At 37.9% G+C, this 24,232-nt stretch overlaps 5 protein-coding genes across 9 annotated transcripts; 2 read left to right on the top strand and 3 right to left on the bottom strand.

The window, feature by feature from the left end:
- Positions 1 to 145: 145 nt before the first annotated feature.
- On the bottom strand, positions 146 to 7,094 carry LOC122405377 (ATP-binding cassette subfamily C member 4-like). 2 transcript variants are annotated; one of them, XM_043410060.1, is made up of 19 exons: positions 7,065 to 7,094; positions 5,861 to 6,121; positions 5,679 to 5,789; positions 5,436 to 5,570; positions 5,138 to 5,342; positions 4,843 to 5,068; positions 4,611 to 4,767; positions 4,288 to 4,537; positions 4,020 to 4,211; positions 3,673 to 3,959; positions 3,410 to 3,593; positions 3,002 to 3,342; positions 2,720 to 2,921; positions 2,431 to 2,650; positions 2,118 to 2,348; positions 1,811 to 2,041; positions 1,436 to 1,737; positions 715 to 1,362; positions 146 to 644 (listed from the first exon to the last, which is right to left on the bottom strand). In XM_043410060.1, the coding sequence occupies exons 2-19, from the start codon at positions 5,932 to 5,934 to the stop codon at positions 561 to 563; spliced, it is 4,080 nt and encodes a 1,359-aa protein (XP_043265995.1). In that variant the 5' UTR covers positions 5,935 to 6,121; positions 7,065 to 7,094; the 3' UTR covers positions 146 to 560. The 2 variants fall into 2 exon arrangements, with proteins under 2 accessions (XP_043265995.1, XP_043265997.1); XM_043410062.1 differs by lacking the exon at positions 7,065 to 7,094 and adding an exon at positions 6,333 to 6,356.
- LOC122405379 (tubulin alpha-4A chain-like) lies at positions 5,207 to 11,028 on the top strand. Of its 2 annotated transcripts, XM_043410065.1 has the most exons (5): positions 5,207 to 5,224; positions 8,120 to 8,339; positions 8,464 to 8,765; positions 9,910 to 10,491; positions 10,769 to 11,028. In XM_043410065.1, exons 1-5 carry the CDS (start codon positions 5,207 to 5,209, stop codon positions 11,006 to 11,008), a joined length of 1,362 nt encoding a protein of 453 aa, XP_043266000.1. In that variant the 3' UTR covers positions 11,009 to 11,028. The 2 variants fall into 2 exon arrangements, with proteins under 2 accessions (XP_043266000.1, XP_043266001.1); XM_043410066.1 differs by lacking the exon at positions 5,207 to 5,224 and having other exon boundaries at positions 8,086 to 8,339.
- An 816-nt stretch (positions 11,029 to 11,844) lies between these two features.
- Positions 11,845 to 13,508, bottom strand: LOC122405383 (nuclear inhibitor of protein phosphatase 1). 2 transcript variants are annotated; one of them, XM_043410071.1, is made up of 6 exons: positions 13,308 to 13,508; positions 13,135 to 13,195; positions 12,893 to 13,046; positions 12,574 to 12,794; positions 12,294 to 12,497; positions 11,845 to 12,213 (listed from the first exon to the last, which is right to left on the bottom strand). In XM_043410071.1, exons 1-6 carry the CDS (start codon positions 13,334 to 13,336, stop codon positions 11,851 to 11,853), a joined length of 1,032 nt encoding a protein of 343 aa, XP_043266006.1. In that variant the 5' UTR covers positions 13,337 to 13,508; the 3' UTR covers positions 11,845 to 11,850. The 2 variants fall into 2 exon arrangements, with proteins under 2 accessions (XP_043266006.1, XP_043266007.1); XM_043410072.1 differs by having other exon boundaries at positions 13,135 to 13,209.
- Positions 13,509 to 13,963: 455 nt separating this feature from the next.
- LOC122405378 (NHL repeat-containing protein 2) lies at positions 13,964 to 18,420 on the top strand. Of its 2 annotated transcripts, none has more exons than XM_043410063.1 (9): positions 13,964 to 14,227; positions 15,228 to 15,394; positions 15,463 to 15,622; positions 15,727 to 16,145; positions 16,206 to 16,435; positions 16,506 to 16,731; positions 16,801 to 16,998; positions 17,072 to 17,185; positions 17,277 to 18,420. In XM_043410063.1, the coding sequence occupies exons 1-9, from the start codon at positions 14,068 to 14,070 to the stop codon at positions 17,679 to 17,681; spliced, it is 2,079 nt and encodes a 692-aa protein (XP_043265998.1). In that variant the 5' UTR covers positions 13,964 to 14,067; the 3' UTR covers positions 17,682 to 18,420. The 2 variants fall into 2 exon arrangements, with proteins under 2 accessions (XP_043265998.1, XP_043265999.1); XM_043410064.1 differs by lacking the exon at positions 13,964 to 14,227 and adding an exon at positions 15,055 to 15,132.
- LOC122405167 (MORN repeat-containing protein 5) lies at positions 17,880 to 21,619 on the bottom strand. Its single transcript, XM_043409706.1, has 5 exons — positions 21,499 to 21,619; positions 19,936 to 20,122; positions 19,140 to 19,299; positions 18,765 to 18,952; positions 17,880 to 17,961 (listed from the first exon to the last, which is right to left on the bottom strand). The coding sequence occupies exons 1-5, from the start codon at positions 21,617 to 21,619 to the stop codon at positions 17,880 to 17,882; spliced, it is 738 nt and encodes a 245-aa protein (XP_043265641.1).
- Positions 21,620 to 24,232: the final 2,613 nt, after the last annotated feature.

Below are 24,232 nucleotides of genomic sequence, written 5' to 3' on the forward strand. Positions count from 1 at the left end.
GTGTACATAATACATAGAAATCTTTTTTACAACAAGATTGTATATAAATATTCATTTAAGCAGAATATATAGAATATATTTCGTGATGAAAAATGTTCAAAAAATATGAAAATATGAATGTACAAAATACAGTAACGATGTATTTATTGTTACTCTATTTGCGAATGCTTTCGTTGAGCTTAAAAAATTACGAATCATTTTTGTCGGTTTTCGATTAATTCGAGTCTTCGGAGAACCTCTAAAAATTGATTCGTATTGGTTCGTATTACAGTTAAATGTAGTTAAGTCGCTTAAAGAAGTACTTTATGATTGCTAAGTAGGAACAATATTCGTAAGTATCAAAATATAAAGTACAAGTTCGTTCATTATTTTAAGTTCTCAATGCCGTGTGAGTTCGCGTAAAGTATGGTAAAATTACATACTTTATCTTGCAAAAACTGCCAAATGTTGCAACAGCAGAAATTAATCAATATTGGTATATGCATGAAAAAAAAAGTATAAAAATTTTAATGTATACTAAGCGCTAAGTACCTTTGAAGTATGAACACATTGACGTTCTCTCAGCTATCCTTTAAAATTGTACTACCATTAAGAGTTTCTGGTTGTGATGTTGGCTCTTCATCTATAAATCTACTGTTGTAAGCCTGAAAGAAAAACAGCAATAAGTTATTGAAACTATAAGGCATTGCTTTAACAGAAGAACGTATAGTGTACCTCTTCTGCCACTTTCTTGAGTTGTTCGAACATTTTTTGCCCGGTTTCCTTCAACATGCTGTGGAAGTAACCCTTTTCATTTTGAAGTAAAACGAACGGATGATCGAACTCAACCGCTTGCCCGTGATCCATAACTAACACTTTGTCGCTATCCATTATTGTGTTTAATCTATGCGCTATAGTTACCACGGTGCAGTTCTTGAAGTTTTGTCTAATAGTTTTCTGTATCAAAGCATCCGTGGTAGGGTCCACGTTGGCCGTGGCCTCGTCGAGGAGAAGGATTTTATTGTTCCTTATGATAGCTCGCGCCAAACAAAGTAATTGCCTCTGGCCTACGCTGAAATTAGTTCCGCCTTGTTCGACGTAATAATCCAAAGAGGAAACGCTGGTTTTCAGTTCCACGTCCTCGAGAGCGGCCCAAAGTGTGATGTCGTCGAAATTATGAAACGGATCGAGATTATCGCGAAGCGTCGCCGAGAACAATATGGGCTCTTGTGGAATAATAGAAATCTTCTTCCTCAAGTCGTGAAGACCTACTTGCTTCGTATCGTAATTATCTATGTAAATGCTACCCTCGAGTTTGGTCAAACGAAACAACGCTGATATAAGAGAAGTTTTACCAGCACCGGTACGGCCAACGATTCCAACCTAGAAACGTACAATTTTATAATCAATTTTCGATACACAAACTGTCGGTATTTGATTGATAAAAAAAAATTACCTTTTCACCGGATTTTATGAGGAAAGATAGATCCTTGAGAACAGGGGGCGCTGATTCGTCGTACCGTAAATACAGATGATCGAAATTAAGTTCTCCATTGGAAGGCCACTCCGCGGACGGTTTCTTGTTAGGTTCACTTTCGAATGGTCCCTCTTTATCAAGCTGTGTAAATTGTAAAATTCGTTCTACACTGGTCATTTGTGCTATCGTCTCTGCAGTCTGTCGCATTCCGTGTTGAAGCATCCCGCATAAAATCAGCACTTGCGATATGGCTAAACCTACGTTTCCCGCGAATGTATTTCCTGAAAACACAAATGTACGGGTCTTTAACATGTCGATAATTAGATCTGATGAAGTTATCAAACAACAAATTACCATCGTCGAATAAAATAAAGCTATACGTGATGAAAGTAATGAAACAAATGGACACGATGTCCAATGCAAATCCAAAAGCGGTACTTGTTGCTAGTGTTAAGTAATAGGCGCTCGTATGGAGATCTTGATGAACGTCGAATTCTTTGCGAAGCATTTCTTGCGCGGACGCCGAACGTATCGTAGTCAAACCTAATAACGATGAACTAACGTGGGAGAAAACGGGACTTTTTGCTGAAAATTTAAACGATCGTCAATAATATTACAAGAGACAAAATCACAAAGCGATAAGAAATTACGAAATGCTTACTGGCTCCTTCGAAACGTTTCATGTCTTGCGCAGTTTTAAGATAAATGGTTCGTATCTCCCAATATAAGAAACCCATGACAAACATTGGAAAAACTGTCCACCAGTTAATAATAAGTACTTGAGCTAAAATTCCGATCATCACTGTGAATATTTGAATAGACTCTATCATTGTTCTTGGTAAAATTTCGTCCACCGCTCCAACGTCTTTCGAAAAACGATTTAGAATGCGACCTGAAATTTAACGTTACAATGTTACTAATAATATTTAAATACCGCGTGAACTGTTAAAACATAATGTTCATTTGATACTTACCGGAGGGATGTGTATCGAAAAATTGCATCGGCGCTTTCAGTAAACTCGAGAACATCTGGTTATGGAGATTTTTACTAGCATTCATACATATTTTATAAAATACAAGATTTCTGATAGTAGTCATTACTATACTTCCGATGATAAAACTTCCGTAAATCCATAAGGCAGTATCGGTATCGAGGTAGTACGATTTATGTGATCCACTGTTAATAGTCCATGTCTATACATGGTAAAAAATAAGAATAATTACTTGTTATTTGTTTGTTTGTTTTTTTTTAAAGTTACCAACAATATTATCCAAACTGCTGTTGTCCGAGGTTGTTAAAAATTCCGCGGCTGTCTCGTTAAAGTTATCTATGGCTGACATAACCGTTTTATTAATCGTTTCGCTTGTATCTCCCGTAAACACAGGGGCTATTGTATCGTTTGATTTGAATACTTGTAACGTGCGATTGTTACTATCTTTAACACGTAATTCTTCTTGTCTTGTCCTGGGTAAACAGAAAGTAGATAAAATTATGATATACAAATTTATGTAAAAGAGCTAAGTAATATGCATGTAAATGCTAACCAGTAAGCAACCCAATAATCACTACCGCTGCTTCCAAACTGTCCCAAAATTAAACTGCCCACAAAAGTCATGATCATCAGAATCGAACCCCCGGCTCGAAAGTATTTCCAGTAAAGCGATTTCGAAATTCCTCCCTTGGCCATTAATTCCTCTGTTTCTTGTGGTTCCGAATCGTCGTCGTTCTTACTATTACCGGAATGAATGGATATATCGGGCGTGTTACTTTCATCAATTTCCACGCTTTCCGTATCTTTTTCGTGCTCGTCCACGGAAAGCATTCTTAAGAAATTTACGTGTTTGTTTTGAAGCTCCATATAAGTACCTTCATACTCTATTTTACCCTAAAATAAAAATCATGACAATACCGATGCAACGACAGATCAAAATGTTTTTAACCGTTGGACTTACGTTATTTAATACAATGATGTAGTCGCAATACTTTAAATGTTGTACTTGATGAGTTACAAGGATTCTTGTTTTGTTGTGAAGATAGTTCTTAAAACACTCGTTGAACAAATGTTTTCCAACATGAGTGTCCACTGCAGATAATGGATCGTCCAGTAAATAAATATCTGCACTTCTGTATATAGCCCTGTCATAACAATCGTGTATATCGTTTGAGTATCAATTTAAATATCGATAAAAATTGTTTTCCATCGGTTTCGTTTTACCTAGCCAAATTTATTCTCGCCCGTTGTCCACCGCTAAGTGCGGCGCCTCTGTCCCCGACCAATGTTTTATCGCCATAATTAAATTGTTGGAAATCCTTCGTAAGAGCACACACTTTGACAATTTCGTTATACTTCTTTTGATCGTAAGGCTGGCCAAAAAGTATATTGTTGCGCACCGTACCCGAAAATAACCACGATTCTTGGCTGGCATACGATACACTCCCATTTATTCGTACATCTCCGTTCGATTGTTGCAATTCTCTTAAAATTAATTGAAGGAAGGAACTCTGAAAACGATAAGGCGTAAGAATCCAGTTTTAACGTAATTTTTTTTTTAAAAATCTCACCTTTCCAGCACCGACTGAACCAACAACAGCATAAAGTTTGCCAGGTTCTATATGAATACTAATATCGTGTAACGTATTTACAATTGAATTTTCGTTCCAGGTCGCTGTAACACTTTTCATACTAATACTGCCATCTCCATTAATTTGTTTCGTATCATTGATACAACTATTTTCTTTCAACAATAGGAAATGCTAAAAACCGATAAATTTAATAAGTAACGTGAAATCGAAAATTAATCCGTCGATTGTCTAAATGATCATTCGTTACCTCGAGTCTCTTAATAGATACACCAGCCTCGGCAACGGCTGATACAGCCATAGGATATAATATTGCCATGGTGAGCTGGAGAACATTGAAGTACTGCGCCATTGAAAATACTTTATCGGCGGATATATTGTTTCCAAGAAGTACATATGTCATAATTGTAAAAAATAATGTAGATCGTTCGGTAAACACAAAAGTAGCCAAAGTGAAGCCCCTTATGTACGATGAAAGTAGAAGGACGTCCACCTCGTAACTGAAAAATCATTGTAAACGTAAACATGATCAATGCCATTTTTGTTATTCGCAAATAGAACAACGATAAGAACCTTCTTGCAATGCTAACAAGCTTCTCAAACGGCTTCTCCCAAGTGTACATTTTGATGACTTGAATTCCGCTAATAATCTCCGACATTAAACGCACTCTTTCGTCCGTTCTGACTGCAATTTTTAATCGTAACTTCGATTGTAACTTTCCCATATATCCTTAAAAAGAAAAACAACTTTATTATCATTTTTGTTTAATTAAAAATTGCAATAATAATAAGCAACTGTGCATACCTTGCAGAGGTATTGTTTGAATACTTATAAGAAAAACACCGGCTAAACAAGAAATTCCAACGCTTTCCCAAATCATGTAAGCAATCAGAGCACCTTGAATCGGTAAAATCCAAATATAATGTAATGCTATAAATAACTGTTCGAATCTTGCAACGTCGTTTGACATTAAGTTTATGATCTGCCCTGGTGTGGTGACGTTCGAGGAACTTTTTGATAAGCGTAAAATCTAGTGAAGCAAAGTGTTTGGTATAGAATCAATTGTTAGATGTAAATTCACGAGAATATAATTTCTTACCTTTCTGTACATCACAGAGGAACATGCTATTCTCATTCTCATTCCAACTTCCATCAGACCCAAGTTTGCATGGTGAATGATGAAAGCGCTAAATAAAGTTAAAAGTACAACAGCCGTAGCATACAAGTACGCTTCAGACACGGTGGATGTTGATCTAGGATCGAAATGCCAAATAAGAAGCCCTAGGATGTACGGTTGCAAAACTCTGGAACACCGTAATGATATTATTCGTAATTTGAAATTATGTAATTTGAAATTATGTAATAATTATGTAATAATGGTAATGAGTAATATTCACTTTAAAACAACTGCCAAGAAACATTGCCATCCTCCATAATAAGAAAATGACCATGCAAACGTTCTTCTCAAGGCAGTAAAAAATTTTGGTTTTCTAGATGCTTCCTCGGCCGTTTTCACTTCTTTGATCCAGTTTCTAAACACAAAGATAATAGTATCAATTACACAATCGGTGACATAAGTTTTGTTTGAACAACGTCATTGTTGTCAAATACCGTGCGTACCGCGTTTCTTCGATATTTACCTTTCAAGTTTATCTCCAAGACGTTGGCTTACATCCTTTGGCATTACATTGTAGATATCTTTTATTTCAAGATCGTGCGTTTTCCCATACCAGAATAGTGGTTTCAACCACCTTGAATTAAAAAAAAGTAAAACGGTCACACGTGGAACGAATTATTCGGTATTTGCACTTTGAACACTTACCAAAATATCAATTTACTAAATGGATTCGCCGTTAATTTGGGATTAGGATTTTCGTATTTTTTACTAGCGTCCATTCTCGGTTTTATTAGTTGTGTTAAAGTTATTCGTACTAGAGCGAACCATGCCGTTCGGGGAATAGTTTGAATTTGTTGCAAGTATGTCCGAAGCGTAAAAAGTTCGTGTTAACACGTCGGAATTCTTCGAGTCATCGTCGAAGAGTTACGAGTTATTACTCGGACTCTGTCGACCAGTTGGTAGGATCTTTCTCGTCACGGGAACAGATAGCAAGAAATCTATTAAGCAATGATTTTACGGATAGGGACACGTATGCAAGCACGCGCATGATCGATTCAATGTAATTATATAAGTCCCTTGAGATTGCAATACATCATACAGTATTTTCAACGAGATACAAATGTACTGAAAATGTCAAGGTCTCTGACTTCCGCCGAATCACTAACGGGTTACTAACCATCTATTTTTGGAAGTGGCAGATACGCGTAGTCTACGTTCATCAAAGTCAACCACAATGGGAACAATAAAAATGAAAAAGTCGCATATTATTTTCCTCCTGTCCGCGATGGGACGCAAAGTCAATGAGAAATACAGATACACGCGTTCATTTTAATTTTCTTTTTGCAAATTTAATTGATAATTTATTGCATGCTTCAATTTAAAATGTTAATACACTTTTGCGAAAGAACGCGGATAATAATTTGTGTTGACTCATTACGTCCAATCAAAAATTGCAGCCTGTAGATAGCATCCGTGATATGGAACGATAACTTTCTAAATTGATTACACGTAAAAGATTACACGATTATTACGAACATATACGTACTTATGTAAATACACGTCAGAAATGGGTAAAGTTCAATTAAAACATTTTTAATTGGCGAATAAAACGATGAACAATTTATTATTCATTACTCGTTTAATAGAAACTAGAACTTGAATCATACACGTTTGACTCTCCATATTTTGTAGCGTAAAAGAAGTATCTTTGCCGACAAGTGGAAGAATCGATATGGAAGACTTCCCGTCTACCATAAAGATTCAGTGGAATGAAACTTGATTCCAGTAAATTTTCCAAGATAAAGAATAAAGTGGATGTCATGAATATATGAATTTCCAAGTTTCTACCACTTTTTTGGTTATGATTTTTTCCTCGACACATTTAAAAATAATATCGAGCACCACTTACTTAACGTGAAGAACATACTGGACAACGAACACTGTATTTAACAATGAGTCATGTACATGACGCTCGCAAATACCATCATACATTTGTACAAATCATACATCACACACATGCTACACGCTGCAACAATGTTGCACAAATAGAACGAGTATCGTATTGATTTAAATGGCAATAAAATGGACACAGTCTTCAGATTCAGCTTTATTCACCATAAATAAACAATGGGGCATAATTCCAATAAAAAAAAAAATAATTCAAACCGCTATTTTTTATTCGTGATTAAATCTTGCGATTAATTCATTGTCGCCATCTGCCATCTTTGGAATTCTTCCACTTCTTAGCTCGAGTATTCACGTAACGTTAATTACTTTGTCGAGTAACGCGACACCAAATCAAATTACCATCAGCCAAGTTGATTATTTCGCTTATACCCTATATGGAAAAATAGACGAGTGTTTTCAACTTTTCTTTCGTTCAACTTCATTACGTTGTTCGCACACGTTGTCCAGGCAACTGTAATAAATTGTTAACAGTATTTTGATCCGGGGTGGCGGAAGGACGACATGCAAAATTTCTTGTAACTGATAAATATCTTTAATTTCTTTTTGGTTCGGCGATCCATGAAAATTTTTAATAATATTCCCTTCAAGAGACCTACCGTTAAAAAATTGTCAAAATGGTAAGACATATATAAATATATAAGATTTGAAATTCACTCATAGTTATCGCAAAAAAGTTTCCATATCCGAGATTAATAATTATTTAACCCTCGACCAGTGAACTCCGGGCTCGTTTGGGCTCATGAAAATTTCAGAGTTGTAAAATTCTAATTTTCAGTAAATAACGGTAATAATGACACCAAGTAAGCTCGTATAATTAACGACAATACCAAGTAAAGACACATTGTCCGGCGTCTTAAGGTTAATACTTAGTCGCCGTGTTTGCTTTCAAATGGTATTGTATAATAACGAAACCGATTAAGCGTCCCCGTCCTTGGGGAACATTTAGTTTTAAATGGCGTAGCCGTGTGCAGTTAAGACTCGTATTTCGTTACGCAGCGTGAATGTATTTCGATGCACGTGGGTCAAGCCGGCGTTCAAATGGGCAACGCGTGCTGGGAATTGTATTGTCTTGAGCACGGAATCCAGCCAGATGGAACGATGCCATCCGACAAAGTGTCCGGAACAAATGATTGCTTCAATACATTCTTTAACGAAACAAGCTCCGGCAAGATGGTGCCCCGCGCTGTGATGGTCGACCTCGAACCCACCGTCGTTGGTTAGTGAACAATTTTAACGAACGAACGACTCGTTACGTTGTATTTGCTGACAAAACTTAAAACGAGAAAGCTCGACGTAATTCGATAGAACGCACGCGTATTAAAATTGAAAACTCTTCGTAGACGAAGTGAGAATAGGACCTTATAAGCATTTGTATCATCCTGAGCAATTGATTACCGGAAAAGAGGACGCTGCCAACAATTACGCACGTGGTCACTATTCCATCGGCAGAGAAGTAATCGACTCTGTGATGGATAGAATCCGAAGGTTGACCGATCAGTGTACAGGCCTCCAAGGATTCTTTGTCTTCCACTCGTTTGGAGGAGGCACCGGGTCGGGATTCACTTCCTTGCTAATGCAAAAACTGTCAGACGATTACGGGAAGAAAAGCAAACTAGAATTTGCCGTGTATCCGGCACCACAAGTACGATAGCATTGAGAATCGAATAGACATCCTTCGAATAACTCGAAAATATTTAAAAAGTTTCTTTTTATTTTTGGTATTATTTGTCGGTTATTAATATAACGGAATTATTACGTGTTTATGTAAGCACTGTGTGTAATATTTGCTGGATGATAGGAGATATACGGGAACGCGATAAAATTGTCAAGTTTTTTGCAAAGCTAGCGTATAGTTCCGAGGTCATTTACTTCGTAAATCTTATTTTATTAGTAGTGGTTTAGTATCAGAAGCGTATCGCTACATAATTGTCCGGGTTTTGAGTTAATTGAAATTAGTTTACTTTAGAAATGCTATCGTTAATCTCTTTTTATCACTTTATCGAGCAGACATATCGGTATAATGCTAACGAAAATACTTCAAAGTTAAGCCAACTTCAACTCTTAAATCCAAAATTGCCGATTATTGAATAGTTACGCCCAGTATCGTGACAAAACTGGTACAAAAAGATCACGTGCCGGAACAGAATAAAATTAGCTACTTTAACACTTTACTATCCGTATAATTCGTGTAAAAACACAGAAACAATCTTATCGAAAAAAGAACAATTGTTATACGAAGTCTGTAAACGCTTTGCTGCAAAGTTACACAAATATATTCTATGCGTTGATAAATACTGAACGACGTATTCTTCCTGTCGGAAGTATTTGCTGACATTTTGCCCCGTCATCGCGTAATCTATACGCAAACTGTACGATTCATGTGGTCGCGATAAATCGTTAGAAAAGGAGAAAGTATCATGAAAGTATAAGGAAAGTAAGCACGGTAATCCTTTGGAATAAGCTACTACTTACATGCTCAGGCTATGTTCAATATTTGCCTATAACTTTGTAACAAAGCATTTGCAAATAAACTTCGTACAACATTTCTTTCCCCTTATTTTTAAGTAAATACTTTCAACGTTCGTACATACGTACGACATGTGATCGAACTAAACCGTATAAAAATGTCTACCACGAAACGAATGGGCAAAGGCCAAAATCCCTAGGTATGGCCCTGGCAACCCGTCTGCCGCCAAATTACCGATATCTTCTACCATTTAGTGATCATTTCATACGGCTGTAAGAGTAAATGTTTAATTCCCACTAAAAACAAGAGAAACGTTTAGGTGTCCACCGCGGTCGTGGAGCCATATAACGCCATATTGACAACCCATACAACTATCAGCCACTCGGACTGCGCGTTCATGGTAGACAACGAAGCGATTTACGATATCTGTCGGCGAAAGCTCGGCATCGAGCGTCCTTCTTACGCGAATTTGAATCGCCTTATCAGTCAAGTGGTTTCGTCGATAACCGCCTCGTTGAGATTCGATGGCGCTTTAAATGTGGACTTGACCGAATTCCAAACGAATTTAGTGCCATACCCTAGGATTCATTTCCCACTGGCGACCTACGCCCCGGTGGTGTCGGCCGATAAGGCCTTCCACGAGGGGATGTCCGTTGCGGAGATCACGTCCGAATGCTTCGAGGCGTCCAATCAAATGGTAAAGTGCGATCCGCGCGAAGGGAAATACATGGCCTGCTGTTTGCTGTACCGCGGCGACGTTGTACCGAAGGACGTGAACGCGGCGATCGCCGCTATGAAGGGCAAAAGTTGCATACGATTCGTCGACTGGTGCCCGACCGGCTTTAAAGTTGGTATCAATTATCAGCCGCCCACCGTTGTTCCCGGCGGAGATCTCGCGAAGGTATCAATTATTGCGCAAACGTCTCGCGTCATTGCGGATAATGATCGAAAGAACGAAGTTGTCGCGTTCTTTTCCAAATCTGCCGTTTTATTCCACACGGGGAACCGTAAAAGCGTAACTCCGTACGGTTCCGGTAGTTGGCAACATTTTTTCAGCGATTCGGCGCTAGATACGCGATTCAATTTCAAAGTCTGATCCCACGTTACAATTTTGTTCTTTAAATTATTCGGAGTAATCGCGAACCCGCGAGAGATTAAAGAATTGGGAAATTGTTTAGGTTCAAAGAGCGGTCTCGATGTTGTCGAATACTACGGCCATCGAGGAAGCATGGGCGAAACTGAATTACAAGTTCGATCTTATGTACCATAAACGGGCGTTCGTTCATTGGTACGTGGGCGAAGGTATGGAGGAGGGCGAGTTTGCGGAAGCCCGCGATGATCTTGCCGCGTTAGAAAGGGATTACGAGGAGGTCGCTCTTGAATCGTCGACCACACCGAACGCCTCGATGGAATATTGAAAATAAATCTGTACAGTTACTTGAGATATACCCTCGCTTGCCCAGCTACTCAAAGAACGGATGGATAAACCGATACGATAAATTGTACCGTATAAAGATCTATTTTTATACCTCGCTTCAATATTTTGTGATTTGTTTATTTTTGTAATAAAATAGTCGATATTTTGTGGACGATAAAACAAATATACACTTGACTAAATTTCTTGGAGTTATCCATTATTAATGCGTAACTGAACATACATTGTTTTCGTGTGTATTAAAGCGGCATTTATTAAGAACTTGAAGAATTTTCTAAACTTAAAATTGCACTATATACAAGAGTAACGGTTGTTCGCAGATATAAAATAATCGCTTAATAACGATATACTGTAATGTTTCAAGGAGTACACTGTTGATACATGAATATAACACAGCTTTTCTTTTTCAGTTACAAAAAAGATTTGTGTTCGGTAGAACAAAATAAAATATGTGAAGTAGCCATGTAAGTATTTCATCGCAAAACGCAGTTCTTTTAATCGTAATCCTAATATTTATTCGTACGAAGTAAGATAAAAGCTCTGTTTATTTATATTCGTGTATCGTAACAGCAAATTTTATACAATTTTAATCTTTACAAAAAAAACTATTTATAAATGATCGATCAGTCCTATTAGACAGGCTTGGTTTGTCAGACCCAGAAATACAATTATCGTTCAAAGCCGATTCAGTTAATGCGACGTTAACTAAACACTTTTTTTTTTCTAAAACTTCGCACGACGAATTTATACACAAATCCTTACATAACTTAACGTCTAAAACCTGTATGATAGAACTATGTAGTAAAAATAAGTTTCTTAATACTATTACACCAAAAGCGTTGGTATAGGCTTTTTCCCAGGCCAAGCTTCTTTGGCATATTTTTTCTTTTTTGGTTCCATAGTTCGTGTTTCGGTAGGTCCTGGTATTTCCGGTACGTGGGGCGTTTCCGTCGGTATTTGATTAGGCGCCATCTCTACCTCGGGCGCTGGATTTGGTAACGCGATACCAAGCCGCGACGTTAACGAAGACAACGCACTAGAGAATGGATTAAGAGACAACGACGACGGAGTAAACTGTTCCGGTGGTAGATCTTGATACAACTGAGGCGCAGTCGATGTAGGTTGAAGGTGCTTCAAAGGGTTGTGATCCTCTGACAAAGATATCAATCCGCCTTCCATACGCATTCTCTAAAATACACGTCGATATTAAACGCGTTAGATATGCGTTAGAAATCGAATTACGCTTTATGGAAACATAAACCTCATACTTTACTGGGAACGACGGTTGTTTGTACAAGATTACGAAATCTTCCGACCGACGGGTCGACATCTTCCGGGTTTATTACTTCCTCGTCATCGTTGAAAGTAATCCCCTTTTTCTTTCGTTTTCTCGTTTGTTTGTGTATCTCATCGTCCGTTATACCCAGCATAGATATACGTCTATTATGCGCGGTATTAAATTCTGTTAAATTCTGTAATAAATCATACGATTATTACCGCACGTTCTAATATAATTTAAAATCAGTTTATTGTTTAATGTCCACATACATCAAGTTCTGTCTCTGTTTCTGGTAAACCTAATAAACCACCGGCATCTATATCTTCAGACAGTTTTTCTAATTCCTCGATAATAGGTCTTGTGCCTGTTTGTGGTCTTTCCCTAATGATATAATAACGAGTAGAAGCTCCAAAATGAAATGTACTATCGATCGGTAACTGTGTAGGTTTGTGAGCTTCCAATCTCATATTACCAATAAAAGTTCCGTGTGCTAAAGAAAATCAAAATTTATAATATAAATATTTCTTTGAAACAGTTTATTTTTCCAAATTATCTGTGTTTACTTATCATTGTTATTTAAATACTCACTGCTGCCCAAATCGACAAGAAATGCACGATTTAGATGTTTATGATAAACAAGGGCAGCATGAACACGAGAACAAGATGCGTGATCTATACAAAAGTCATTTAATTGTTGATTGCGGCCAAACAAATAGCATTTCTTTTCATCCACCATTAATTTCTGTAACAAAGCAGTTACCGTTCTTGATATCCCTTTTCTGGAGATAGATGATCCTTTAATTATTGTATGTAACACACGATTACTGTACCTGAATTAATTTATCATTTTTTAATACGTCTAAATGCAATCCCACTGGTGGCTTCCCAGCCCTGAAAAACATAACCTATGTAAACTATGATATCTGATGCACATCGAAATGCGATGACACCGAAATGTTTAAACGCTCGTTCAGAAATACCAACGGAAAGTTTGCACACGTACCAATTGGGCACTTCGTAATGATTAGCCATCAGCACTTTGCAATAATTTTTTATGTGCTATTTAACGATGAAAATATTGAGTTAAGAAGGAAAACACATCCGATGTCAGCGATACCAGAACGTCATGTTAACCAAATTCTAATAAAATTTAGTTGCAATCTATCATCGACGTTGCTACCCACGCTCCATGTGTTTATTAATGTTTACCGAATCAACGGTATAAATAATAACTACATATACACCAACGTATAGAAAATTATTTCGTAAAAAATCTAACGTGAAATGTTATTTTGATGCCGTATACATATTTATATACTCTTCAAAGCTGTAGTCGAATGGTTCTACACCCCGTACAAAATCATGATATTTAAAAATGAAAATTTTGAAGAAATGAATGCATATCAATGGTTTTGCATAGTATTTTTCTTAGAACAATTAATCGTACATGTTTTATAGCTAATGTATAATATAGCATTCTTTCATTACATTGAATTACACCATAAGAAAGTAAACCCCTTATTTTACGACAGCCCTGTCATCCCTTTAGAATGGGATACTTTGTCTGAATAGACTGTACAAGATTGTCAACGCGCATGCGCAGAACGCCTCGGTCCGTCCTACGAACCTTTTTGCTTTCTTCCTACAAGATTTCATTCCACTTCTTCCCCTCGTCCTGAAGTATCGTTCGAACGCGTCTTGAGTCATAATTTGGTGCTTATTGTCGATCATTACTGCGTATAGTCCAACGTAGAAAGTGAAATATGAGCGTGCGAGACACTGTGGGCGAATTGACGCAAATTTGTTTAGAGATTCGCCGTAGCCTGAAATCGTCGCACGATAGAAAGGAACAAGAGAAATTAATATTAAAGCATATCAAAACATTTGCGGGAAAAGGGTTGCGAGTCGCCGATTTCAAAACAGGTTATTGTTTTTAATATTTGATTATCTATAAATTACATGTCATGCAAGTGTTTTGTTGTGTATGTAAAAGAAATTGTTGTCATATCGAACGGTAGGTACGGTTGCATTGAAACGCGTGTGTGCTTGTTCGACGCTCATAAATCGATCGATATCGATCGTTCATTACCATCGAAATCCTTCCGAATACTCTTGACGAGCAAGTGAGTAATCTGTTGTTTCTAACCTTTGACGATGATCCGGTAAATGTTCCCTTTGATTCGGATTCTTGCATAAATTTGAATCGCATTCGTGTCACTTGTAAATCCGTATTAGTGCGTGTAACCATAGTGAAATCTGTGTATCGAGGTTACCCAAGAAAGATTTTAACGGTTCTCTCTGGTTTTCGTTAGGTGAAAAATATCTTGTGTGATAGTATCCAATGTCGCGCAACGGAGACTCTAAGAAATCCAAGGAGCAAAACATGAAAGATATTGGGGGGGCGAATGTAGAGAAATCGAATCGACCATTGGGTTTGATCGGTAAAGAAACTGTTTTTCTTACGGAAGAGGAGAAACGCGAGTATCTCGAGCTCAAAGAACTCGAGACAGTTCTCGATCGAGAGCTATCCGATTTGAGAATTCAGGACAGAGAATTTCGTTCCACCGAAGAAATTATGGAATTATTGCACAAGTACAATGATATCAAAGATGCAACTCAGGCAGTCATGGGGGAAATAGCTGTAGCAAATAGAACTACAGTTAAGAGCTTGTATCTACGTTACGGTTTATCCCCGGAAGAAGATTAAATCTATATCGTCCTTATTCCTTATATCTCTTTTATTTTTGCTACGGTTCCTTGTGCATACTGTTTGTTTATTTATTTTCATCCTCTGCGAATGATTCGTTTGATACCATCGATGTCACTCAGTTAGTTATTATTCTTTCATTCTTCGATGTAGAAGTTATCTTATGTCGAATGGTAACAATATTTTCAAAGGAATTCCTTCTTTTGAATATGTCAGGATTAGAATGGTTCAACGTCACAGAGGGATTATCTGTGTATCAACATCTTGCTGGAAAGATAATTTTTTTGGATTTCTTTTCCTACTGTTGCATCAATTGTATGCACATTTTACCAGATTTAGATGCTCTTGAAAAGCAGTTTCCGGTCACAGATGGTCTGGTTGTTGTAAGTTCTTTTCTATATACCCTAAATGTCTCCTAATAACTAGATGTAGTAATAATGTTTATTGTTAGATCGGTGTACATAGTGCAAAGTTTACAAACGAACGCGATTCGAAGAGATTGTTATCGGCTGTACAAAGGTATAATATAGAGCATCCAGTTGTAAATGATACAACATTATCAACATGGCGAAATTTAGGAATCTCTTGTTGGCCAACGATAATAATGATAGGTAAATTGAATAATATATTATTATGAGACTTGTGAAACACGCTCCTTCCTATCCTTTTCTTTCCAAAAGACTATCAGCTGAAAAACTCCTCTTGTATGCTCCAGGTCCTTCGGGCGAACCATTGGCTGTTTTCGTAGGAGAAGGACACAGAAAAGAAATGCTCCTATACGCGAATGTAGCATTAACTTACTTTAAATCGTTAAAACAAATATCAAAGAAAGATCTCCCTTTACAGTTGGCAAGGCATTTATTGCCCACAGGTGGGAAAGAGAATCTTTTGTTTCCTGGCAAGGTAGAGGTTTTTCAGAGCGAACAAGGAGAAAGTCTGATGATATCCGACACCGGAAACAATAGAATCTTGGTGACAGATGTTACAGGGAACGTGAAGTATATCATAGGCAGTTCTAATTCGGGTTTCAGAGACGGAGATTTCGAAAATGCTATGTTCAATGCACCTCAGGGTGTGTGCGTGTTAGGCGATTTTATTTACGTTGCCGATAACGAGAACCACGCGATTAGAAAGGTAAAGAATCGATGCGTATTTTCGACACGTCGCTCTGGATTAGCGTGAAATCGTTTTCAGATAGATTTAATAAAGAAAACTGTAATCACGGTCGCTGGTACGGGTTCTCAGGACAACGACTATGTCGGCGGTAAACTTGGGAAGGATCAGGGCTTGTCTTCTCCATGGGATGTAGCTATTTACAACTACGAGAATGGTAAAAGTACCATACCCGTATTGTTGATCGCGGTCGCCGGTACGCATCAGATTTGGGCGCTTTTCTTGGAGGACACCGTTTGGTGGAAGAACAGGTAACGTTGACAATTTGTTCGATATTCGTAGGACTTTGTTTTAACTTGTTCTGTCCTCGAAACATTGCAGAACGTACAAAGCTGGTACATGTGCTGCCATTGTCGGAAGCGGCAAGGAGGAGAATCGCAATAACTCGTATCCTCACACGGCTGGTTTGGCACAACCGTCTGGTTTGGTTGTCGCTCAGGAGAACAAGCTTGCCTTTTTCGCAGACAGCGAGAGCAGCGCTGTCAGATGCATAGACTTGAAAAACGGACAAGTTTCTGCTGTTTGTGGCGCAAATAAAAATCCATCGGTAATAACCTGTGTTGCAAACTAAACTCGTCCATAATAAATGATAATAATGATAATCTTGATATCGCAGGATCTACACGATTACGGGGATTCCGATGGTGCTCGATTTACCGTTAAACTTCAACATCCTTTGGGATTAACGTGGCATCCGAAAGAAAAGGTTGTCTATTTAACCGATACGTATAATCACAAGATTAAACGAATCGACGGGACGACTGACCATTGTAAAACCGTGTACGGGGACGGAAAACCTAATAAACAATTTTTAGTAAGTTTTTTTAAAAAAGTCATTGACGTTGATTGGTGTATATTTACGATCGCGAATTTCGTGTGTTTTGTAGTTCGATGAACCCAGTGGCATCGCTGTTGGTTCAAACGGAGATCTCCTGTTCGTGGCTGACACTAATAATCATGCCATCAAGGTTATCGATACGAAGAATGAAAGCATTTCCACGGTAAATTGTTATGCGGATCTATTGTAAAAAGATAGAAACTAAATCGCCAAACGGTCCCATCACACGTGGTTTTATTCGTATTCGGTTTCAGTTGTCCATAAAAGTCCCCGTAATCGAATTGGACGACAGCACGAACAACGTTTATTTCTTTGATACGACCATCAGCGAAAATGGCGGCGAATTGAACGTTACGTTCGTCGTAACTTTTCACGACAGCGACTTGAAATTGAACCCGGACGCGCCTCAATCGTGGACCATGAGTTTACCATCAACGGGGAAATGGACGACGAAGTCGAGGTCCGGGGATCTTTCGAGTCCAGTGTCGATGAATGTTTCCGAAGGAAGCGGAACGCACGAGGTACACGTGATTTTGGATATCATAGCTTGTAAAACTACCGAGTGTATACCAAAGAAATTGTCCGTGATATATCGCGTGCACCAAAAGGCGAATGCTTCGGGCGTTGTAACGGAACAAAAAAGCCTCGTTATTAAATAATAAATGTTTTCTAATTCCATTATCACGTTCTTAACATTTTTAACTTTCTATTTTACGAACTAATTAAAATCACAATTTACGTATCGTGACCAAAATTGTCAGAGAAATGAGAAAGTACCAAATGTTCGTTTTAAACGGAAAAAATATAGTTGCGGCGGCGTAACGTTTTCTTTAAGTATTGTGGATTTTCGTTGACGATTAGAGTGTTTTTCCACACTGACAATAACTCCTCAGTTTGTCTTCTTTCTTGATACGATCGTCTCGTTGAAAGGTAGTCAATCTTTAGTGGAGAGTGAAAAAGAAAACGATGCAAATAAAGTTACAAAATTATTCAATATTTGAGCCGTTCGTTATGAATGGAACAATATTGATAAATGCTTTTGGTGATCGACGATATTATAAAATATTTAAATAATATAAACGTCGTCCGAAGAAACATATGGTTTTACGAGATTACAAATGGACACCATTTCTATAATTATCGAATTTAAAAAGTCTGTGGACTTGCACAAATGTTCGCTCTAAGCATTGAAACGGGAGTGGAACTTGTGCCTTCCGAGTAGCAAATGTTTTTACAAACACGAAATTATATATTTTCTATCGAAACGAAATGATCTTTGTACCGTGTGTGAAAATAGTAAAAGAATGTTGAGTGCATAGTATAAATCGGACAAATGACTTTTCTCAGTATGTTTAAGCGACTTATTGTATCAACATTAAATTAACTGAAACAGTGTATAGAGGACAGGATGTTAAATTAATTATGTTAATAAATTTAATAAGTTTGAATATAAAACATATATTTATTGATAATAAATAAAAAAAAAAGTGAACGATAAAAGTATCTGAAGCTTTTGAACTAAACATTTTTCACACATTAGACATATGCATCAGATCATGCACCACCCTATATCGTGTTATGACCCCTATGTGGCCCATGGACAGTTGAACATGTTGATTCGGGGTTAAAAGAAATTTCCATATTATAGAAAAATAATTGACCATTGCTTGTAAAAAGTTTGGTTCCCTTTTTCTTAATCGATTTTACACAGTTTTCATGAAGAACGGCTCGTTCGTTCGTACCTTTTCCACCAGGGTTCAGGGGAGTCGTTCGAAAACGGTAGCAATCCAGGAAAGAGTGCCTCTGAATCGATCTTTTTGGAGAACCAATTTTCGTAAAGATCTTCTCGATGCCCCGTCGGCTGGTCCCACCCTTTTTGACAATTGTTTTTTATCCATCGAACCATCGACGCGGTTGGTATTTCCAGTACCTTCGCGATTCAAGGTTTTTTGGTTATTTTGAAGCTTTTAGAAACTGGGTTAACTTCTTAAAAAAAAACTTTGCTTTCGACTTTTTGAAATTAGCCATTTTAGAAAAAAGAAATTTTTGTAATTTTTAAGTATTTTTTCGTAACAATGTGAAATAAAATTTTCGCCCAACTTTGTTGCACGGTGTACCTTTTTCGAATTTCGATAGGACACGATACAATGCGTACGTGGATTAAAGATTCCAATACCCGAATCGTAACACGTAGGCGGAATTGTAATATCTTCTTCGTGGTTGGTACGCAATGTTGCTCCAGCGGGCCTTAATCCGCGTTCCACGCATACGTGGTATCTATTAGATATTATTTATTCAACTAGAGACTCTGTGGTTTATATCAGGTTGTTTAATACTATTTTGGTATTCCAAAAAATTTCAATTTTTTAATCGCTTCACAACCTTTTGGTTGAAAATGTTATTTGCTTTGTATAATTAATCTTATCAATTTTATTATCATATTTGTAGATTTCTGAAGGTGACTCGATGCCGAAGAATCGAAAAGTAGAATAAAAGTGGTCGTTGAGACCGCTCGACGCTCTTCCTTATTTGTCTTCTGATCTCCAGAAGAGAAGTCCTAACTTAACCCAGACATAAGCTTGTGTTTAAGATTCAATGTCAGTCTTCTCGTGCTTCTTCAACTTCAAGGAGTCAATAGAAGGCAAGTTACCTTAACACATCTTTGACCATCCATACAGGGTGTTCAATTTTAATCGATCTACACGATCTTCTCTAAAACTAGTGTCACTTAAAAGAAATATTTCTTCGTTAAACAAAAATTAAGATTGTTTAGAATTTTTAGGTGGAAGGAGGATTCCCCAGATTTTCAAAAATGGAAGGTTGTATTATTTTCAAATAGTTCTTATCAAACTGAATTAATTAATTATTAATTAATTGTTAAGAACGATTTCTGAAAGTGTGCATTTTACTAACCGTCTGTCGGGAAACTTGCAGTACTCCCAACCTTGTTTCCGGAAGACCAAACCGTCGTTAAATGTGTATCGTTTCTCTTTGCATTCACCTTGGTGCCAAATACCGTCCATTCTTTGCCCCCGAGGCCAATACATGCTACCGTGGCCGTGAAACGTGCCATCGCGGAACTCCCCTTCAAATACGGCGCCTATCGCGGGCAAACGAATAAAGTAAAAATCGATACCTCGATATCGAACTTGATAGAAGCACTTGTAAGCGTAACAACAAATATGGCGGCCACGACGATCGAAAGTTCTGATCGTAGACTCCCATATTACATAGTTGCTACGTTGGTTTCTCTTAACACTAGAACTATCAACAATTATAGTGTATTTAAAACGATAGATACGCGAAGAAATGTATAATGCAATGGAAATAACTGTTCGTTCATTCTTTCGTAGAAAATTGTGGTAAATTTTCAGAAATTCAGTCGAGTAATTTTGTTACAAATTTTATTGAAAATTATGAATCATTTTGACTGCTTTGGTAGTTGTAGTGTTGACTGATTATCGCTTCGAATTTGCCCCCCTGTTAGTTCTGTTTCGAGAATTGTTCGTTCCCGTGTACGGGAACACTTTTGAGGGCCACTGTAGTTAGGCTGGAACATAGGCGGTAGCACGAGAGTCGCAGGTGCGAAAAATCATCGTGAAAGTCGGCGGAGGGGGGAAGAGAGAATGTGCTCTCGTTCCATTTATTCGTGGCACGAGCTTTTATAACCTTAATGAGATTCGCACGTCGAACAGTACGTACGTACGTATTTTGAGAGCGGGATTCTCGAACTATCGGTAAATGAAAAACGCGTACGAACTGTAGAGTACGAAGTAACCGAAATGGTCGCGCGTAACGGTACGCCGTCGACTTACGCGCGAGAAATGCTCGATGTCTCTCGTGCTCGTAACCAGTACGTGTGCCCCTGCATAACGTAACTCGTAGACAGAATTATTGGCGTTAGCGTGTATGCACACCTTGTCGTCCCCGTTTTCGTCCACCGGTACATTACAAAACTTAAGTGTCTGAAAAATCATAGGCGACGTCTCACCGATTCGTACGCGTGCCCGTTCCCGCCTTTCTTTTCCTCGGTCACCCCTAATACAGTCAACCACAAAAACTTTCTCGTCGAAAGTCGAGGGAATGGATAAACCATTCGAAATTTATTCTGTTTAGTCTATACGATGGCCACTAGCTTTCTGTCACTTTTAATTAAAAGTATGATAGGGTTTATGATATAAGTATCACCTTTTTAGGTTAGTTTTTTGTAAATCCTATTAACTGTGAGGTTAGGTTTATAAGCTAGCAAGTTCTCTGCCACTTTTAATTAGAAGACTGATAGGGTTCATAATATGAGTGTTATTTGAAAAATAGATATTTTATTTAAAAAGAAAAATTTGTCTAGTTATGATTAATATTTTTGCCAACTAAGTATTGTTAAGATGTCTAATTATCGAAATATTTGACGACACGAAGCTATCTGTTACTTAGAAAATATGCATATTTTTAGGTTAGTTTTTCGTAAATCGTATTAACTGTGGGGTAGACAGAATTTGCCGACTCCGTCCATGCCGAGTGTGCTCCATGTGCCATTGTACTCGCTGCCATCTATAAAATGCGTATCTTCTTCTTCGAGATTTATCATTTGCACGTTCATGTTGTCCAAGTTGATTCTACGAAAGTTTCCTTTCAGTTTCAGGATGTTTTCATCGATTGGTCCCGATTCGATGCCCAACGAACGCGAAATTTCTTGAATACGAGTGTCACGGTTCGTTAGCCTCAATTATTCGTACGATATTTAATTGCTACGATCTGAACAACGCTCAATCAACTATTAGCTCGGAAAATATCGAACACATCTATTAGTATAATTTGAGAAAATGGTCGAGGATGAACCTGGACAGGGAAAATTAACGAGGCATATTTTCTCGGTTTCTTCGAGCGCATTAATAACCGTTACACTTTCAGCGTACCGCTACTAACCGCTATTGTCGTTTTTACGTCGTTTTCCTAGCAGATATTCTCATAAAGAATATTAATATTATTTAGGACAAAGTCCCATTTTTCTGCCTGTAATTTGTAAAGATATGTGTTTGCAAAAACATTCACAGTCTAATAATAAATAATTCCTATTTTCTGATAGTCTTATGGTATCGGTTCGTGTCTCGTGTCATTGGTCGAACGAGTATCTGTTCAACGATCGATAGACGTTAAACAGATACTCGAGAGATAACGTTACTTAAAACAACTTCGCGTAAGCGATTGGGTCTCGGGGAACTTCCTAACGGAGCCTCCGTGTATTTTCCTCCCGTGATGCTCTTCGCGATCCTTGAACGGGACCCGCCGGCCAAATATTTCTTAAAACAGTCGAAAGATGGAGTGGAAAGGGAAACAGAATAAACGTATACCGTTAATCGTTCAGCGATGTTCCCAATCGTGGATAGGAATAATGTACACGCGTGTAAGCGAATCGTGTCATCTTTTCTTCCTTTTTTTACCGTATACATATATATTCTACTTGCCGTAGATACATGAATACCAAATGAGTATACTCAGAGCTCGAAATGAATAACCATTTATTCGTTGACAAGAAAAATGGTAAACTGAATCGATCAAGTCCTTAACGAGCAAAATATACAACGTTTCTAGCCAGTATTTTGTAACCGTTTTTGTCATATCTGCGATGTTAATTTGCAGTTCTGCAAAGCAATTACAAATTCTACTATCACATTATTCAAATACTACGAACGTTCAGTTACTTGATCAATGCAGCTGATATTTAAATATTCCGATAGTATTCTAATGGTCGAGTATACGAATAGTACATAAATTGTATTCGATTATTCGAATTGGCATAGAAAAAGAATCGCACGAGACGTTCCGAGGACCTAATTCAAATACGGGCAAAAACCACGTTCACGGAAGCGACGTTTTGCCCGAAATTCCAGGCAACGTTACGAATATACCCATCAAGAAAGCAATTTATTCGGTCGATGTACCGTTAATCGTCGTGTGTCTGTTGACCAAGTAAAATCGTACACCAAAAAGTTTGGTGTTGCTTCTGACCGTATTCGAAAGTTACTAGTCGCGATCACGCACAGTAATAAAAGCACTAGATAAAAGAAACTCATTCCTTGCTCCCTGCATTAACGCCAATATCTTTCGAGACCCAAATAGTTCCGCGTTATTGCAAATTAGAATACTTCCAACACACTTTCCCCTGTATAATTAGGCGAGAATCATTTCCTACTTCATCATTCTGATTAGAAACTCTTCTAACGAACTGTTTACATCATACGCAAATGAACCCAGTCGATTTTGGTTATTTCCATCATTCGTTTTAAATCTAATAGAAGAACTATCATCTAACCTAGAATAATTTAAATTCCTTATGAAACTAAATTAAAGAAAATTTAATAAAATCTCCAAAGTATATGGATGAGGTCAGTGAAATTTTCGATGGAATTTGTTTGGTTATGTTGCTTCATAACCTATCGAGTTGAACGAGTTGGTAATGTAGGGAATATATATTTCAATTGTTTAAGAGAATTTATTCGAACTGCTAAATGTTGAATATCTGGTCCACTGTGCCACTGTGCGATTTATTAATCGGAACCGTTCGATGTTTTTCTCCGAGACGTGGTCGCCGATCGAGCTCGAAACTCGTCCGGCCGAGGAAAACGTGAATCGAAGACCCCGTACATAACATCGTGAAGCATCGAACAAATAAAAATCGATAGATACCGGTTAATCACTTTGTCGAAGCTCGAAACTTTTAGCGCACGATCGCGAGAAACTCTCTCACCGTTGCATTCCACGGTTCCGAAATATTATTGCACCGACCGAGTAATCTCTCCTTCCGTTCCCTGTTTTCATCTCCTTTTATTCGTTCGGCCGGGTTCCACGCTGGTCCTTCGACCTCATACTATATCCCTTCTTCCTTTTCTCTCCCCCTCCACCCCGTGTGTCGATATACAGTGGCGGACATGCACTTACGATTGATACTTCTGGTTTTAATGCTGGCGACATCGTAAGAAAAGTCTGTATACTTGCAATATCTATGGAAGAATAATATAAATAGATGTACGGCTGGATGTGCAAACATGTTCATCAGATACGGCCAGAAACACGATTGTATTTTTCCGACCGTCGTTGCAACCGTTCCTTTAACCCTTTAGGTACGACACGACTTTTGATCTCGAATGATAAAGCGCAGCTTTCCGCCCAATAATTAACTATCGACCGAGAACAAAGATTTCTAGATCGGTAC

The sequence above is a fragment of the Colletes gigas genome, unplaced genomic scaffold (genome assembly GCF_013123115.1).
Source record: "Colletes gigas isolate AHSC1104 unplaced genomic scaffold, ASM1312311v1 Colletes_gigas_Sc00004, whole genome shotgun sequence".
NCBI lineage: Eukaryota > Metazoa > Arthropoda > Insecta > Hymenoptera > Colletidae > Colletes > Colletes gigas.

What these genes read in the sequence shown, in the direction of transcription:
- LOC122405377 (XM_043410060.1), bottom strand. Translation starts at nt 5,934, where the DNA reads ATGGACGCTAGTAAAAAATACGAAAATCCTAATCCCAAATTAACGGCG. An exon ending in TTTAGTAAATTGATATTTTG is followed by an intron (nt 5,790 to 5,860) that starts GTAAGTGTTCAA and finishes TTTTAATTCAAG; the next exon opens with GTGGTTGAAACCACTATTCT. An exon ending in CTTGGAGATAAACTTGAAAG is followed by an intron (nt 5,571 to 5,678) that starts GTAAATATCGAA and finishes CTTTGTGTTTAG; the next exon opens with AAACTGGATCAAAGAAGTGA.
- LOC122405383 (XM_043410071.1), bottom strand. Translation starts at nt 13,336, where the DNA reads ATGGCTAATCATTACGAAGTGCCCAATTG. An exon ending in CATTACGAAGTGCCCAATTG is followed by an intron (nt 13,196 to 13,307) that starts GTACGTGTGCAA and finishes TATGTTTTTCAG; the next exon opens with GGCTGGGAAGCCACCAGTGG. An exon ending in AAAATGATAAATTAATTCAG is followed by an intron (nt 13,047 to 13,134) that starts GTACAGTAATCG and finishes GCTTTGTTACAG; the next exon opens with AAATTAATGGTGGATGAAAA.
- LOC122405378 (XM_043410063.1), top strand. Translation starts at nt 14,068, where the DNA reads ATGAGCGTGCGAGACACTGTGGGCGAATTGACGCAAATTTGTTTAGAG. An exon ending in AACCTAATAAACAATTTTTA is followed by an intron (nt 16,999 to 17,071) that starts GTAAGTTTTTTT and finishes TGTGTTTTGTAG; the next exon opens with TTCGATGAACCCAGTGGCAT. An exon ending in AGAATGAAAGCATTTCCACG is followed by an intron (nt 17,186 to 17,276) that starts GTAAATTGTTAT and finishes ATTCGGTTTCAG; the next exon opens with TTGTCCATAAAAGTCCCCGT.
- LOC122405167 (XM_043409706.1), bottom strand. Translation starts at nt 21,619, where the DNA reads ATGAACGTGCAAATGATAAATCTCGAAGAAGAAGATACGCATTTTATA. An exon ending in CCTATCGAAATTCGAAAAAG is followed by an intron (nt 18,953 to 19,139) that starts GTACACCGTGCA and finishes TGAATCGCGAAG; the next exon opens with GTACTGGAAATACCAACCGC. An exon ending in CCTGAACCCTGGTGGAAAAG is followed by an intron (nt 17,962 to 18,764) that starts GTACGAACGAAC and finishes TCTCCACTAAAG; the next exon opens with ATTGACTACCTTTCAACGAG.
- LOC122405379 (XM_043410065.1), top strand. An exon ending in CCTCGAACCCACCGTCGTTG is followed by an intron (nt 8,340 to 8,463) that starts GTTAGTGAACAA and finishes AACTCTTCGTAG; the next exon opens with ACGAAGTGAGAATAGGACCT. An exon ending in CCGGCGGAGATCTCGCGAAG is followed by an intron (nt 10,492 to 10,768) that starts GTATCAATTATT and finishes GAAATTGTTTAG; the next exon opens with GTTCAAAGAGCGGTCTCGAT.